The following is a 16,769-nucleotide window of genomic DNA, read 5'->3' as shown; positions in this document are numbered from 1 at the left end:
AAGCTCTAAAAAGCTTCCCAGGATAGGCACAATTCTAACAGTCTTACCCAACATCAGCATGTCTTTTAAGAGGGTGTTACAACACATTAACACCCCTAGTGGCTACCTAACATCTACAGTATGTGCCAAGCTTCAATGACGTTCCTCTTGCCTTGCCAAATCAATACAACACAATTCTCCTCCAGCATTTCATTTGTTTGTGTTGTTGCTAGGTAGGAAAGACTGATCTCAAAATTTAAAGTTTAGCAGATGAGGTGAGAATAGCCTAAATCTAGCACAATGGGCACCCAGGGTGTGTCTAATCCTGAGTATAAATCATGGGAATGTCATGTAAAATGCAATATAAAATTTCATGATCCGTCTATAACGATATCATTTACAAATATACAGTACCTCTAAACAAGCATTACTCTTGAATTAGACGTGAGAACAATGACACAAAGGCAAATTATTTCTTCAGCAGCCTCCCTTGGGATAGCATTTTTTATTATTACATAGTTGCAGTGTCCAGACATGTTGCAGTGGGGAGAGAAACAATCCAATCAATGAATAAGAACACTTGATTTACAGTTCCTTGCAGGGCTCTATGGCAATAAAGATCCATGTTTTGCATTCAAGAAATATTTAAGACATTACATATTATTCTAATGGATTAAAAAATAAAGTACTAAGGTTTAATATAAGAAATCTGGATTGCAGTGGATCATTTCTGTCCACACGCCAAACGGTGTTTGCAGTGAATCTGAAGCACTGAGCCAAAACAAACTCTTCAACAAACTTAGATCATATTACTTTAAAATTCTGTGCCTTCTGCAACTTAATTTAGAAATTAACTCAATCAAAACATTAAGTGTAAAAAATACACAATATGAATCAGAAGCTGTACACAATACATTTCTTTTGACAAACTGCGTCTAAACATTCGAACATAGTATCGCTATTAGACATCTAATTTGCTTCAAAATATTTACTTACCCAATCCATTTTGGAAAAAACACAAGCCATTTTGAGGAGGAAAAAAAAAAAAACAAAAAAAAAAAACACAGTTTACCACAAAATGAGTTTAACAACTCAAGACAGTAAGTATAGAAGTCATACCACACAAGTTTCACACTTCAACTTCTTAAAAAAAAAAAAAAAAATTCAAACAGATCATTTAAAAGAAGTTAAAACATTTTTTACAAACATAATAGGCATCATGACAAAAGATGTAATAGATGGGTTTAACAACTTTTCGTTAGTCAATTTAAGTGATGTGTCCACTTCTCCACAATTTTAACAGCCAATGACCAAAATCGCAATGCTGTGAAGTTAAAAACCTCAATTTAAAATCAAAATCTTGCTAAAATGTCTCGCTAAAATTCCTTCTCAAAACATTCCAAACTCTTCTAAAAACAGTCTGATCTCAAGCATCAGATCTCCAATTTAAAATAATAAAAAAAATCCTGGCTAAAATCTTCAAAACCATACACTTTCTGCTAGTCCCCCATGCCTTTACCAAAGACTTTCATCCCTCAATTATCTGTTCATATTCGGGTTTTCAAGCTGCTCCTCCGAGTGGCTTTTCTGGTGAGCTTTCATGGTGCGCTCTCGACCAAAGCTCTTGCCGCAGGTTGGGCAGGCAAAGCGGCCTGCAGTGTGAGCACGCGCCTTGTGGGCCTCTAGCTGCTCAGGACGGGTGAAGCTCTCTTCACATTCCTCACAGGGATGGGCTTTCCGAGGGGCGTGCTTCTCCTTCTTGTGGGCGCGGAGCTGACCCAAGCCGGGGAAGGTGAGGTCACATTCGGGACATGGGAGTTGACGGGGCGGGACAGGAGCCGCTTTAGGCTTCTTCTCCTTTGTTTGAGCTTGACTGTCATCTGCAGGACTCTTCTTGTCTGCCGTTGTTGATTTTGCTGCAACCTTAGGAGGACGGCCACGCTTTGCGGCACTAGCTTTTCCCTTTTCCTCCACTGGAGCTGCTCCCGACTCGACCGATGTGCTGCTGCCCTTCACTGCCTCCTCTGCTTCCTCACCCTCACCGTCCTCCTTCTTTTTCCGCTTTCCCTTCTTCTCAGCACCTGCTGGGTCTTCGGTTTTGGGGGGCCGTCCACGTTTCTTGATAGATGAGGCGCTGCCGTTGCACTGCTCACCTGCCGAGTACTTCTCCTGGTGCACCACCAGCTCCGATTCGGTTTCAAAGCCCTGACCACACTTCCTACAGCGATGGGTCTTGGTGGGGTCTTCCGGCTGCTCTCCAGCCTCCCCTTCTGGGCGAGGGTGCTGGGCCAGGCGGTGAGTACGCAGCAGTGCAGCGCTCCGGAAGGTTTCGTTGCAATCTTTACATGCAAACTGTCTCTCTGGACACACCTGTCTTCTATGGGTTGTGAGCTGAGAGGGACAGAAGTAGAAAATGCAGAAAGGTTAGAAAGACTAGAATGTGCGCAGTATTTGAAGCAACTGTAGCATAGTTACACTATTTATTCAGTGTTTCCCCATACATAGGCTCATCTGTGGCGCACCGCCACAATATCAGCACTGCCATCACAAAATAAAAAGTTGGTCAATGTATAGATATTGATCTAAATTGATCTATAATGCTGCACCTTATGTGCACATCATGTCATGTTTGTCATTTGGTGATGCACAGACCAGTAATCAGCAGCACTGCACTCAATCTGACAGAGCCTCCCATTGTGAAAACAAAAGTGAAACTTAACATTCCACAATTTGCTCCAAACTGGCACTGTTAGTAATGGTATTTGTAAACAGTAACTTGATACTTTTTAATAAGAGATTTATAACACTGCTCAACACTCAGAAGGTTAACATGAGTGCAGAGCAGAGACTTGATTGCAAATTGCCCCTGATCACCAGTTGGATTCCACTGGCAACACTCATATCACATACTGTAACACTCACTTCAGAGAAGATTCTGAAGCTCTCCTTGCAGTGAACACATTTGAAGGGCTTGTCTTCCTTGCTGTGTGTCGGCTGGTGCTGTGTCAGTTCCTCAGATGATGGAAAAGAGCGATCACACACATAGCAGGTGAACAATGTATTTCCCTGTGAAGGAAAAATAAAGACCTCATAAGACAAATTTAAAACAATACGAGACAAAGGCCAAATTTTGAAATGCTGAACAATAGTTTATCAGATTCACTTTATTCGCCAAGTGCAAGCAATGTACAGGAATTTGTCTTGGTGACATTGGCATAGGGTTATATTGATATTAACCTAACACACTAACATGGTACAAGACATATACAGTATGCATGCTGTCACATGTATTCAAGTAGCATAAAAAAAAAACATAGATAAATATTAAGATATAGGCCTAAGCTATCAAATAAACATATGACTTTAGAGAATAACTGACCTAAAACTCAAACTGTACCACATGAAAGCAGACAGCATATTACTTGCGCTACTGACTATGACTATTGCTGCTACAATTTTGCTTGCATTGGAATACCACTGACTTGACAGCAATATAATATTGACAAAATTCTGCAGATGGTACCTTTGGCCTAGTGTGCTGCATTTACTAGAAAATGATGCCTACTTAAAGCATACAAAGCTTGCTTCTGTAACTACTTTGTGCACCTTCAGGGGCAGAAGAAATTCACCTCAAGTGTGAGAAAGAATGGATACTGCAATATCAAGAAAGGTCTTGTCAAAGATTGGCCTGTCTTTTCCCTTATCCCCCTTTCTGGATTTCACCACATGGGGTTGAAAACACTGGCAGGAAAATTACAGGAAAACTTGTCATGAACACCATTTACAATTTAAAACATATATTAAATGAGCACCGAAAAAAGAAACATCCCTGCCCCATTTTCATGCTTTGTCAGCGGCCATTTAGCAATGGACACAAGTATTATGTTTTACCCAGATACAATACCATTACTGAGGCACTAATCCTCTTTCCAAAACAATGGATATTCAAACACCATAAATGCACATCTGCATTGTCAACCTGAGGGAGTGTTTTAACAACTTCCATCAAGAGGCAGACTGGCTGGCTAATCAGTTGAGCTTACTTTCTCTCCCAGTTCCTCTAAATCTGAAGTAACACAGGCTGTCATCGGTCACAGAATTTGTAAATGACAAAAAAAATACATCACCCTTTCCAGTGTTCCCAGTGTTATGAAAGAGCAGATATTGTGAAGTTTACCTGCTGAAGCTGCTGCTTATACTCTTCCCGGTGGCTCTTTTTCATGTGCCTTTCCTTGGCTTTGGCACTGCAGAATGTAATAAAGCACTGAAAACACTGCAGATTCTCATGCTGGTCTGTGGAAACAGAAGAAGATTTGAAAGATTGTACCAAGAACAGTTCATTCTTTCAGTGCCAAAATGAAGCTATGATTACAGCACCACTCACATGGTTGAACAGAAGCTGCAGGAGGCGCCTTGATACTGATGGATGTGTAGGGTTCCACTGGCTTTTCAGAAGGAACTTCTGGAGGTGGATCTGGCAATCCCCGTCCCATCACTATCTCCTCTATATTCAAAATGTCTGAGTCCATCCTGGGACACTGGATGGTCTGAACAGGCACCCACAACAATGGTCCTGGGTTCAACAAAAAAATAAATATTACATTTCAAATACAAAAAATGACAGCTGTTTGTATAGCTGTTGGGCTAAGTTAGCCAAGTTAGCTAACTTTGTTGTTTAGCCTAATGCAAGTACTTAGATTACCAATCAACTACGTCCAACAGATGACTATAGCGTTAGCTAGCCAACTCTACTAACTAGGTTTGGGCAACTTGGAGAAGTTAATTTATACAAGCAATAGTCCACGGGATGTTAAAGTATTTTGTCCAATCTCCCCACATGAATCAGTGAAGTTTCATTACCTTATCGTTTGCAAGGCCGCTAGCTAAATAGCTAAATGTTAGCATACGGGAATCCGGCCTAGCGTTAAGTGGTTAAAATGAAATCACGTGTTTAGATGGTAGCGCAAAAATCATATGCAGAAAGGTAAATTCAACCCCTTTGTTTCACGTCTGTGCAACTACCTAATTAGAAAGTACTTGGCTAGCGAGCTGGCTAACGTTAGTTAGCAGCTAGCTAGTTGCTGCTAGTTAGCTAGCGTATCATACTGGCTGCCATTCGCAGTTCAAAAAGGGATCGAATACTTTTCTAGCTTTTTTACACGCCAAGTTTTAACTCATTGTTTAGTGCTTGCATAAGCCTGCCATAAATCAATACCATCTACGTCGATGTCGATACATAGAGTAAGCTATTTGCATAATAAAGAAAGAAGCCACTAGACACATACCTCGAACCGCTTTTTTGAAAGCAGCCAGAGCGGGGCAGACAGTTTGACTGTTGAGAGTTGACCCTAGAGAAATAGAATGGATAGAACGGACACTTCCTGGTGCATCATGGTAATCGCCATTGGTACAACTAAGATGGCTGCCATTGACTCTTGATTAGGTTGTCATGGAAATAAGCACTGATTAATGTTTGGACAGCGCATGGCACTGGTAGAATCAATCGATCGAAATATCAATCGCTCCACTGCACTAAAAAAAAGACTGCCACGCGTGCAGAAAAATATGTAGCCTAGCTGTCACAGTTTCAAACAGGAGGGATATTAACAAAAAAAAGAAGAGATGTAGCTTGCCATTCGATAAATGTTGTCCATTGATTAATTGACATAGACTATAATTGAACCATGTGTTGTTGTCTTAATGTTAGAATTTTGTGCCATTATGATATCAAAGGTTGTTCATTCAATTCACGTTCATTCACGGTTGGTGCATATCTAATCTATATATCTTTAAATCTATCACATCAACGATGCTTTTCAACAGTTGATATTCTGGAGATTTGTATAGCCGGAAAAAAATGAGACAACTAGCCTACGGCACTGACATGTTAGTATATCTTTATGAATGTAGACTTGAATGGAAAACCTGTTCTACTCATTCCGATTCTATGGTTGATTCCCTGTCACGTGACCCAGAACAACCTGAAAAAGAACAACTTGCTTCTTTTTACTTGGTTTTGTTTTCACACACAGTGCCAAATAACCTTATCAAAGCATTAACTTAATATCTGCCCACACAGAAACACGCGGGTATGTCAAGTATGTGACCCAACTCACCTTAATGTATATGTTTGAATATGTTTTTCCTAAGTGCAATGTCTGTTGTGTTTTTGCTATATAATGTGCAAAATTTTTAGATACTGCTATCGAATTTCATTTTGTTTATTGAGTTCAGAAATCCTTCTCTTACTGATCTGCATTCATGAAAAGTGTAAGTTAGTTTTGTACATTCAGTGTATGTAATCAGACGCCAGGGTCACATGACTACCTCTCCACTGGCTCAGGAAAAGTTCCGAGTTATGCAGTTATGCATCTTTTACAAGTTCGTAAAAAAAAAAAAAAAAAAATCCAGAATGCAAACATTTGTCAGGAGTCCTCAAAGACGTCAATAACAAAGTTTTTTTTTTTTTTAAAAACCTTCATTTATTTTTTTCTAACTGAAGGTCAAATAAATAAGAATGCTAAAATTCCATGAGCCAAACACAAGCTTGTCATATGGAATGTAAATTGATTCAGGTTAAAATAAATTAAAAAAAAAAACATGGAAATGACAATTTCAAAATCAATTTCCACCTCTTTTCCAGCACAAATTGTATGGCTATGATTTTTTTCACATGTCCTTCTGAAGGCAAATTCATTTCACACTTGACAAAAAACATTAGGAAGACCATTACAAGCCACATCACAAAGCATTTAGTTTTTAACCTGCGGCACAATAATCCTGGAAAAGAATGAGGCTGCCACTGAAAGGCATCATGGAAAAATTATGAGACAGAGGGGATAATACAGTTGTCTTGAATAGCTGGGTTTACATGTGGTTTTATCTGAAATCACAGTTACATTCTAAATCAGAAAGCAAGGAATAAATAAATAAGTAAACCATTAACTCTGGAGTGGACACTACTCGTTTCCCAAATTCCCTTGATTATGAAAATTCAAGAAGCAGTTGTGGTTGCGCGAGATACAAAGAAAGACACAACATTTAAGGCATAGCACTCGAGATGTTCTCTCACAACCCCCAAAACGACACCTGCCCCCTTCTCCCTCCCCAAGCTGCTCTGGCCAGTGGCCAGAACCGTCGTACCGTGTGGCTGCATCCGGGAGAGGACTTTCCTCTAACAGGTTGGGATTGGGGGTTTCACTTGCTGCATGAGCCTTCTGTGTGGGGGGTTGAGGGGGAACCGAGTCCTGGGTGTCCGAGCCACTGGACAGGATCAAAGCCTTAGACACCTCCAGCCTGAAGGCCATGAGGGTCACAGGTTCAGACACTGGCCCATGATCCTGTCTGTACAGAAGCCATGAGTTGACCAAAGCCAGATCTGTAAGGTACCACAGCACAGCTTGAGGCCAGCAAGTTGGGGCTGAGGCAGTGAGTGGGATACGGTAAAGATTTTGTAAGTCTCTGTTGAGGCGAGCTGACATCTGGGCTTTCTCGAAGTTGTCAGTGAGAGAGGCCATGTTTCTCTGGCCATTTCCAACCGTAGAAAGTATGAAACCATGATGTGACCTGCGCAACATCAGCCTCCCATCTGAGCTGATAAACTCATCTCCTATCTGTCCCATCGCTCCTCCCACCCTGCCAGCACCATGAACGCCTGCAACTAATAGACGTTCTAGCATTGCAGGGGTAGAGAGTTCCTGCTTGCAAAGAAACACCATACTACCTCTGGGGGCCATTTTTTCTACGGCATCTTCTTTGTCTGAGAGATCCAATTTAAGATCCAAATGTAGGACCAGACCGTCAAATCCAATTAATGTAGTGCAGTGGAGAGAAGGCTTGTTAGTGCTTATCTTCCCAGTCGTCAAAGGAAGAGGATACTGATCAACTCCATAATCACCCTCTCGTCTCAGCAACAGGCATCCTGCTTGGAAACGGCACAGTAATGGCTGAACCCTCCAAAGGGGATCAGTCTGTGTGTTCGAACAGTTCAGCTCATTTGGTTTGTCCCCTTGGCTCTGCCCATCACTAAGCAGAGAAATTTGACCGTTTCTACTATTACAACTGCTCGTTGCACTAGCATTAGTTGTAGCTTGCTGTACATTTTGAATGTCACAATCATTTCTTTCTTCCCCAACATTATTTATTGGATCCTTTGCAGGAGAAGCTAGCTTCAGCTTGCGAGACAGCTGGAGAAACTGGGAAAGTGGCATGGCTTCAGCAATCAGGGGTACCTTAGTAAAGTCCTGCCAGTAGAGCTTCAGGCTGGGAAACTGAAAAGTGATAGAAGAGACCAAATAAATTATAACATACAAGAAATGAAATAGAGGCTGGTATTTGTTAGTTATTCCATCATCAAATAAAATACTTGCTTCATTTTTCTAGTCTTACAGTCTAACCAATGGAGCAAGCAAACTTGACAATCAAGGTATGGGTCACACAGGAACACTAACCTTCAAAGTTCCCATTGCAATGTGGATCCCAACAAACTGTGCAATCTCTTTGGCTGTGACAGGGTTGGGCATGTTGGACAGTTTATTTGTGCATTGGGCAATTTCTACCCAGGTATCCCAACCAAAATACTTGGAGAAGTAATCAATGGGCTCTCTGCCCCTGCTTCCTTCTCTTAGTGAATGGGAATGGAGCTGGTTCTCTGGGGTTGGCAAGCTAGGGGAGAATAAGAAATAAAATATGAGCAAACAAGCGAGAATCACATAACAGCAGAGCAAGGAATAGTAATGATCTGGCATGTGGGCAATGACTTTGGCAGGTACAGTAGTACAAAATTTTAAGGGCTTTCCTGCACATATTGAAAGGAAAATATTAAGAGTCTGATAAAAGTTGATGGGTCACAAACTTCACAATAATATACTTTCATTTAACTTGGGGATTACCAATTTTGTAACTGTGTGATCGGCTGATTGGATGCGTTTTGGTTTTACCCAGACTTTCTACTGGCAACAGCACATTATGTAAAAGTGCACAGCAAGCGTAAACAGTAAATTTCAATATAACACTGTGTTTAACAGATTGTTCTTATGGCTGCATGACATTGCTGGCCTAACCATGTGTAAATAAATCATTGTTTTTATGCAAACATAGGTGCTATTACCACCAGTAGTGGTAATAGGGTGAATGGTAACATTCCATTCTTTTGAGATCAGGCAGTTGAAACAGTGCTCGGCCAATCACAGATTACCTGTTTAGAATGAGTATTCTACAAATTATGATCAGTGATCAATTTATCACTGCATCCCGAGTATAAAGGGAACAATTAATAGAATGCCATTTTTGCATCACTAGATTGCCCATTTCATACTTTATGTTTCAATAGCTGTTCAGTTTGAAAGACTGAAGTCTGAATAAATGAGGTTTGTACGGTACTTGTGTGACGTTTCATCTGGCTGTGGTGGGCTGCTGTTTTGGTTCTTGTAGTAACAGGCCATGGCTTCTGCCTCCGAGTCAAGATGAGGATCAGGCAATTCAAAAACATCCGAGTCCTCCTCATCAGAACTCTGGAGAAGGAAATCCCGAAGCTGTGGTCTATCCTGCCACTCAATGTCTGCCACAGCTGGAAGAAAAGTTATCATCTGTGTTTAACATTTATAATAAACAGCTGACAGACCTCGACAAAGCGGCTGTACATATTGGTCATTATAAGTTTGTATTACATTAAACAAACCTTCTGTATTTGCAAAGTCATTAACCCCTGCTCCTGACAGTGTCCCTCTCACTCTGGTTTCCTGGTAGTCTTCTGTGGCATGGCTCCCTTCATCTGTTGTAAACAATCAAAGCAGACAACATTGAAATAGAAGTCTTCCTGTAATGTCTGGTATGCTGGTAACTGGATAAAACAATAACGTACGCAGATTAATACTGGCTGGCCGATGTTCTGTCTGCTGGCCAATCCTGGCATCACTGGACACGCCCACAGTTAAAACACCATCGTCACTCTGAGAGCCTCCCAGTAGAACCTCCCTTTCCTCCTCCTTCACTGGGTAGAAGATGCACTGGTTGGAGTTTAAGTCAGGGGCCATGCTAGAGGTCGTTTCATCGCTCTCTATCACTGAAAACAAAAAGCCCTAAAAATGGTTCATCTGTCTCTGAAACAACAAAGCCCTAAGAAGGCTCATATACTATTTTTCTTCCCACTTAGCTAGTCACCATAGTGCACAGATTCTAGTCCAAATCTATCAGTACATTGGATCATTTGATGATCACCTGCCTGCTAGAAAATCCTATGATTAACTATTCGAAAGACATAACATGAACAAAGAAATAAGTTACACAAATTCTAAAAGTGACCTACAATTGACCCCAATACTTACGTGGACCAGAGGCGTTTTCAATGTTGATTTGCTCCACATTCCATCGGATGTGTCTACTGCCCTGTGTGGCCTGAGCATCATTCAGAATGAGGCAGCTCTCCTGCTTCACTAGAACTGTCCTTATATCATGCTGGTTCTGTGGCGGCAGGCCGACTCTCTGTCTACTGTGACAGGTGTGTGCAACCAGTGGTGGATCTGAGATATTCTCTTCAACCTTGATCTCCTGGCCTCTCTGGACTTCCCTGAACACCACTTCATTCTCAGCATTGCTGTCCAAACCCTGAAACGAAAACAGTAGCATTTAAAATAATTACATTGTTCAGTTAAGATCATGCAACTGCAGCACATAATAAAGACAGCAAGTAGGATCATTGGAAATGAACAGGTGCCAGTAGCTCGGCTCTACACTGACCCTATTTTAAATAAGGTCCACTCTATTCTGAATGACTACACTCATCCCTTACACTAGAAATTTAAAATGAGTCAGAGAGCCAGAATACTGCAGCGCTAAATTTAAACAACCAGGTTCAAGCAGTCCTTTGCTCCTGCTGCCATTAATGTATTCAATAGTCAGTACTGATTTTTGTTTTACAATCTCATAAGCTGTGCGAATCATTTATTTATTTTAGACTCTAACTACTTTAGACCTGTAAAATGTATTCTTAGTCCTGCTGTCATTTGCTTCTTGTTAATGTGTGTTTGTTTGTGCCCCATGGACAAGATGAATTTCCTAAATGGATCAAGAAAGTTAAACTTAAGCGTAGTATTAATATACACCATTCGTTGTTTCATTGATTAGCTGACTTAAAATCCTCACCTGTCTTTGATTGTTGCTTATTGCCATCAGCGATTGCTCCTTGTCAGCAGTCTCTCTCTGTCTAGAAGTGAGGAACCTCTCAAGTATGACGCCTGGAGATTGGCCAGCCTCGCTGTCCTGTTCCTCTCCTCCGTCCAGTCCCAGCCTTTCCTCTGACTTCATTACCTCCACAACACTGGTGGTAACGGACTCCAGCTCAAAGACAACCTGCTCTCCAGGAGATTCCTCTAATGAAGAGGGCACAGAAGGCACAGATGTGGTAGAAGCGGTGCCTTTATTGGGCTCAAATGTGGGGCTCATCTCTGGCTGTGAACTCTGGGATGTTGACTGAGTATGCTGAGGTGTGCTGGTCTCACTTTCATTGATTTCAGAATCAGATGTGCGTGGATGTTTTTCGTAGACTACCTGACATTCATCCAGTTCTTTCTCTGGTTCTGTTCGTCTGACATTACCACCAACTGAATTTCTCCTTGACATCACGCCCCTTCTTAGACGTCCAGTCCCTCGTCTCCTACCCCTTACCGCTCCTCTCGCTCCCTCTTCTTTTCTCTGCACTAAAATTTCCTCCTCCTCTTCTTTGATCTCTGGCTGATGTGTGGAGCATGAAACAGTCTGCGACGTTAGGCTTGTTTCAGTTGTCGTTTCATTATCCATCTGACCAGGAGGTACCAGGAGTGTGTCAGTGCTGCCACTTTCAGGATTACGGGGTCTAAAAGGTTCAATCTGGGAACCACACTCTTGAGCCAAGTTTGGATCATTTCTCTCATTCTGCTCCCCAACAGTGACTAAATCTACATCAACAAGTAATCCCTCCTTAATGTCTTCATCTGTGGCACCCTGGACTTCCGATTCTGAGCTGGGAAGCAAGGGATTCTTGGGGATATCTTGTCTGCTGGTCTGACATGTTGTCTTGCCCTCATCTGATACCAAAGCCCATCCTGCCTCAGAACCCTTTGTCTGGGTAGAGCTATTTAAAGGGGTATTAGATGATAAACATGGAGGGGCCTCCCTTTTTGACTCAAGAATTTTCATTTGATCAGCCTTTGAGGGACACGGTGACAGAACTTCTGGAGGGATAAGACATTGACTCTCTGGAATCTCTTTTGTGATACCCATCAACGATGCAATGTCTGGTACAGCTGTATTTCCACTCTTATCTTCATATCCACTTGCTTCGGCATCTGGCGCAGTAACAGGTAAAGAGGGAGAGGGATTCAAAGCTGGGAAAGAGACACTCCGCTCTCTGTCTTCTAATGCCATCTCTCCCATCTCAGCCTCAGTGTCCCAGTCTGTAGCAGCATTCATCACCCCAATGACCTCATTATGCAGTTTTGGAGGCTGGCATAGATCCAGCCTGGAGACCCCCTCAAAGATGTTTCCATTGGTGTAAGTGAGACCGGGACTCTCCACGATGTGCACTGTCGCCTTGTGTTCCTGAAGGGAGGAGACTTCACTAAATCTCTCTCCGCAGTCCTTACACTCTAAAGCACGCCTGGAATGAGACGAGGTTATCACTCCCTCCGTCTCCACCTTCGAGGAGGCTTTGCGTTTTCGGGTGGTCTTTGGCTTGGTGGGCAGTGTGTCAGATGGTGGAGGGGATAGTTGTAGAGAGGACAACAATGAAAGAGCTTTCTGGTTCTTTTTGGGTCTCCCTCCCTTTTTCTTACCTCCAGCTGTGAGTTTATTTGCAGACTCAGTTGTTGTATCCTTTCGCTGATTGCGTGTGATGTCTTTACTCCGTTGAGAGGTTGTCTGGAACTCGTGAGGTGGAGGCTCCTGCTTCTGGCCCGATGCCTTTGAAGGATCTAGTTTATAAACTTTTAACTGGGGCTGTTTATGACCCTTCAGTAGAAGTAGAGAGTCTTGTGTTATTTGTGGGCCAGGCATGTTTTCAGATGCTGTGCTTGTTTCTGTATTCATTTTTTGCTCCTTTGTCAGTTTTTTCTTTCTCTCCTTACTTGTCAACTTTGCAGCCTTTGTTCTCTTGGGCTGACTTTTTTGCATGATTTTCTGTTGTTTTTTCCTCTTAAATACTGGTGAGGCTACAACCTCTTGCTCACTTATATCCTCCACACCCTCACTGACCACGTCTTTTTGCTTTTTCATTTTATTTTTTCTTGTATCCTCTTTAATATGTTGCACTTGTGGATCATGGGTTGAGGAAGTTGATTTTATTTCTGCTGTGAATACTGAATGCTCTTCTTTCTTGTCTTTTTTTCCCTTTCTTCCCTTCTTTTGTGATGGCACTTTTTTCTCTGAGAGAGTTGTGGTTGATGCTTTACCCTTAAGTGGTTCTTCCTTGGTCGACTGACGTGGCTGTGACGGCTTCTTCTGCTTTTTGGTTTTCTTGTCTTTGTTTTGTGGACCAAATTTAACAACAAGGCGAGACTTTTTTGTTCTTTGGCGTTTGGCAGGTTTTTCATCAATTTGTAAATCATCCTTTTTTGTGGTCCATGCCAGTTCTTGCATATTTTCTTGAAAAATAAATGCCCGGGTTGACTTTCTTTTCCGTACTTTCACCAGTTCTTGAGCTGACATTACATTTATGGGTGGGTGTGAGATTGGTTGCACCTGCTTGGTCTCTAACTGTGACAGGACCTCTTCTTTAGTAGACGTGTCCTCCTCTCTGGACACCTTCTCCAACTGCTCCTGACTCTCTCTGCTGTCCACCAGCAATTTCTCAGATGGTTCTTGTTCAGGCTTCTCATGCATCTCTTCTACTGTGGCTCCATCTATCACAGAATTGACCTCATCCAGCCTCACTGTTTGCATCTGTGACTCAGCTTCTCCTTTGGGATCAGTTTGGGATTCATCTGGATTGTGGTTTTGTGTAAATGCATCTGCTGGGACAAAAGGGCAAGCAGGAAGGTCCTGTTGGTCTGTCTGTAAAGGTGTCAGTTCCAACTCAACTGTAGGCATAAGTGGTGGAACAGATAGGCTGGTCTCCTGCTGACCTATAACAGTCTCATGAGACGTCTTCTCCAGTTCAGTGGTTGGCACTAGTACAGAGGATGGCATTTCACTTTGCGGTACAGATTGGGATTGTTCTAACTCCACAGTTGGCATCAAGGCAGAGGTGAGTTCTAATATGATTGTTTGCTCAAGGTTTTGTTTGAGGTCAACTTCCTCATTCTGACAAACCATTTGATCCATTGGATCAGATTGAACTGTACCAGTCTCAGCTTGTTGAAGAATCTGATGTATCATCTCTCTCTCATGTCTTACTGTTTGCTCAGGTTCAACAAGTGGTATCCCTATAGTTTCAGGTGTTGCTATATGGGAACCTAGTTCTGAAAAAGAAGGGTTTTCCAACTGTCCATCTGGTGTAATAGGTTCCAATATAATTGTGTGCTCCATTGAATCACAAGGGATATTTGAATGTTCCAGTTCCACTGTCTTAGACTCAGTCTGTTTTAGCTCTATGAAACCCAGCTGCTGCGGGGTGAAATTCAGATGAACTGCTTCTCCCAGTTCTGATATCTGTTGCAGTTCCATTGGTGGGGCATGAGGTGGCACCTGCCCCAATATGACAACCTGATTCACTTTCTGCACATTTCCCAAAGACTCAATAAGTCTGCGAATCTGCTCTGTGTCAATGTTGGCGTCAACTTGTTGAAGAGGTCCAATTGGCTCCACTTGCAGTAGTGTTGGTTGGCAGATAGATATTGGGGTTATAATGGGTGTACCTTGTTTCACTAGCTGCGCAGCTGGGAGGGCATTAGTGGTTGCTGCAGGCAACATATTGTGCTTGTTTTTCATGTGATGTAGCCGTGTCTTGGTAGTCTTGAAGGTGGCCTTGCATACAGAACAGGGATATTTTATTGTAGAAGCATCTAGCAAAAGAAAAAAAAGGAGGAAAGTTTTAACACATTGCGCTATAACATAAAAAGTGCCACATAGTATTATCAACATATTTCCTGTGACATGGAAGATATCATAGTTTGGTTTGTGAAATTACATCATTGTATTAAGGAAAACCTTAACAAATAAATAACTAAAACTACCTCACCATTTTAACATGTACCATATAAAAACACACATCTGTGACATTATTATTATACAAATACATCTGACCAATTTGTCTTACCATTGTTTTTCTTCAGCGGTGCTTTAGCAGTGGCAGAAGTGTCTCCCCCATCTCCTTCAGTTCCCTCTGGTAAGTGTGACGCTATGTGTTTCTGTAGAGTCTTGGACATGCTGAACCTCTTTCCACACTCCTTGCACACATACGGCCTCTCTCCAGTGTGTGTGCGGCGGTGGTACTTAAGCAAGGTTAGTGTTTTGCATGGTTTGCCACAGTCCGAACAGGCATAACCATCCCGGCCAAAATGAATTTTTTTATGAAGCGTGAGCTCTGACGACTTGTTGAAGGCCTGACCACAGATTGGACACTTGAAGGGTTTCTTCTCTATATGGGCTTTCTGGTGGGCCATGAGCTCGATGGAGTTTGTGAAGTGGCGGTCACAAACATAGCAAGCAAAAAGGGCATTCCTCAGTATACATTGCTCATATTCTGCTGGGTGGCTCAACTTCAGATGACGCTCCTTGCTCTTGTGATCGCTGAAGATTATGTGGCACTCGATGCACTGCAGGGACAGCTGAGATGCTAGAGGACAATAGGGCAGCAAGAAAGTGTGCATATAACATGTTAATAATTAAAAGAGACCCTACAGAGGAGTATAAAGAAGGAGGAAGTATACATAGAAAGTATAAAGCTCGAAGCATAAGAAGAAAAGGATGTGGTTGTGGGCTTGCATAAAGTAATTATAGTTCCATCCAACTGGGGCAGCAGTAGCCTGGGGGTTAAAGCCAGCTTGAGACTCAGAAAGTCCCCCTTCCTAATACACATACTGGTAAGAAAAGTTTGTATGGGCAAGAAATTGGTGACTGATGTGCTAATATTGCTCTTTACCCATTACTAAAGTGCACTGCTGCGGTAGAGTGGGTCAGTGGTCAACAGTACAAGGCTCTTTAATAAGGGGTGGTGGGTGACCTCTCCCATAACTTCCCCTAGGCTACTGCTGCAAAAGATAAATCGCTCAACCCTAGCTTGCATGGTTCAATAAAGAATAAGAGCAAATGTAGAACTACCAGCAGAGAAGCTAAAATACTCACATGTGAGAGGCATAACCACTGGCTTGGACATGTCCATCTTCAGAGGGTCCAGCCTGTCCTTCTTGGAAGGGATGCATTTTCTGCCATCAGGTACTTTATCCACCTCTTGTACACCACAATCCAGATTCTGCGGTGTATCAGGTACCAGTGCTGTAGGGGCACTAGGCTTTGAGGTTGTGTCCATTGGCATCCCTCCAGTATTATGTGAGAGGTCACTCATTGGCTGAACAGCAGGATCGTTCCCCGCTGCTTGTGTGACCGACACACTTCCTGGTGTTTGTGCCGTCTCACCTCCCAGCGGCTGCACCACAGTTTCATTCTCGTCTGCTGTGATTACCGTTTCATTCTCGAGAAAAACAGCTGAGTTATTCTCCACTACTTGTGCTTCTGTTTCACTCTCTATTGGTTGTGCCCCGGTCTTGATCTCTGATGGTTGCTCCGAGATTTCTGTAGTCACTTGTTTTCTCCCAGCCTCAATCTCTGCTGGTTTTGAACCACTCTTCATCGTCTGGGTCAGACTCTGCATGGTTCCC

At 42.4% G+C, this 16,769-nt stretch overlaps 2 protein-coding genes across 2 annotated transcripts; both read right to left on the bottom strand.

Annotated features, from left to right (window-relative positions):
* Positions 1-458: 458 nt before the first annotated feature.
* On the bottom strand, positions 459-5,380 carry LOC139645938 (zinc finger protein 675-like). The gene is made up of 5 exons (XM_071521815.1): positions 5,265-5,380; positions 4,364-4,552; positions 4,157-4,272; positions 2,902-3,045; positions 459-2,370 (listed from the first exon to the last, which is right to left on the bottom strand). The coding sequence occupies exons 2-5, from the start codon at positions 4,506-4,508 to the stop codon at positions 1,519-1,521; spliced, it is 1,257 nt and encodes a 418-aa protein (XP_071377916.1). The 5' UTR covers positions 4,509-4,552; positions 5,265-5,380; the 3' UTR covers positions 459-1,518.
* Positions 5,381-6,550: 1,170 nt separating this feature from the next.
* Positions 6,551-16,762, bottom strand: LOC139645941 (uncharacterized). The gene is made up of 11 exons (XM_071521821.1): positions 16,237-16,762; positions 15,209-15,727; positions 14,700-14,954; positions 13,693-13,910; positions 12,355-12,963; positions 9,842-9,986; positions 9,659-9,751; positions 9,361-9,547; positions 8,430-8,643; positions 8,093-8,249; positions 6,551-7,987 (listed from the first exon to the last, which is right to left on the bottom strand). The coding sequence occupies exons 1-11, from the start codon at positions 16,760-16,762 to the stop codon at positions 6,939-6,941; spliced, it is 3,972 nt and encodes a 1,323-aa protein (XP_071377922.1). The 3' UTR covers positions 6,551-6,938.
* Between the last annotated feature and the right edge of the window lie 7 nt (positions 16,763-16,769).

Source organism: Centroberyx affinis, unplaced genomic scaffold (assembly GCF_046629955.1).
Source record: "Centroberyx affinis isolate AG114_WGS23_722 - 3 ecotype Tasmania unplaced genomic scaffold, CSIRO-AGI_Caff_v1 ptg000932l_1, whole genome shotgun sequence".
Lineage (NCBI taxonomy): Eukaryota > Metazoa > Chordata > Actinopteri > Beryciformes > Berycidae > Centroberyx > Centroberyx affinis.
This window is presented reverse-complemented; position numbering and strand designations above follow the sequence as displayed.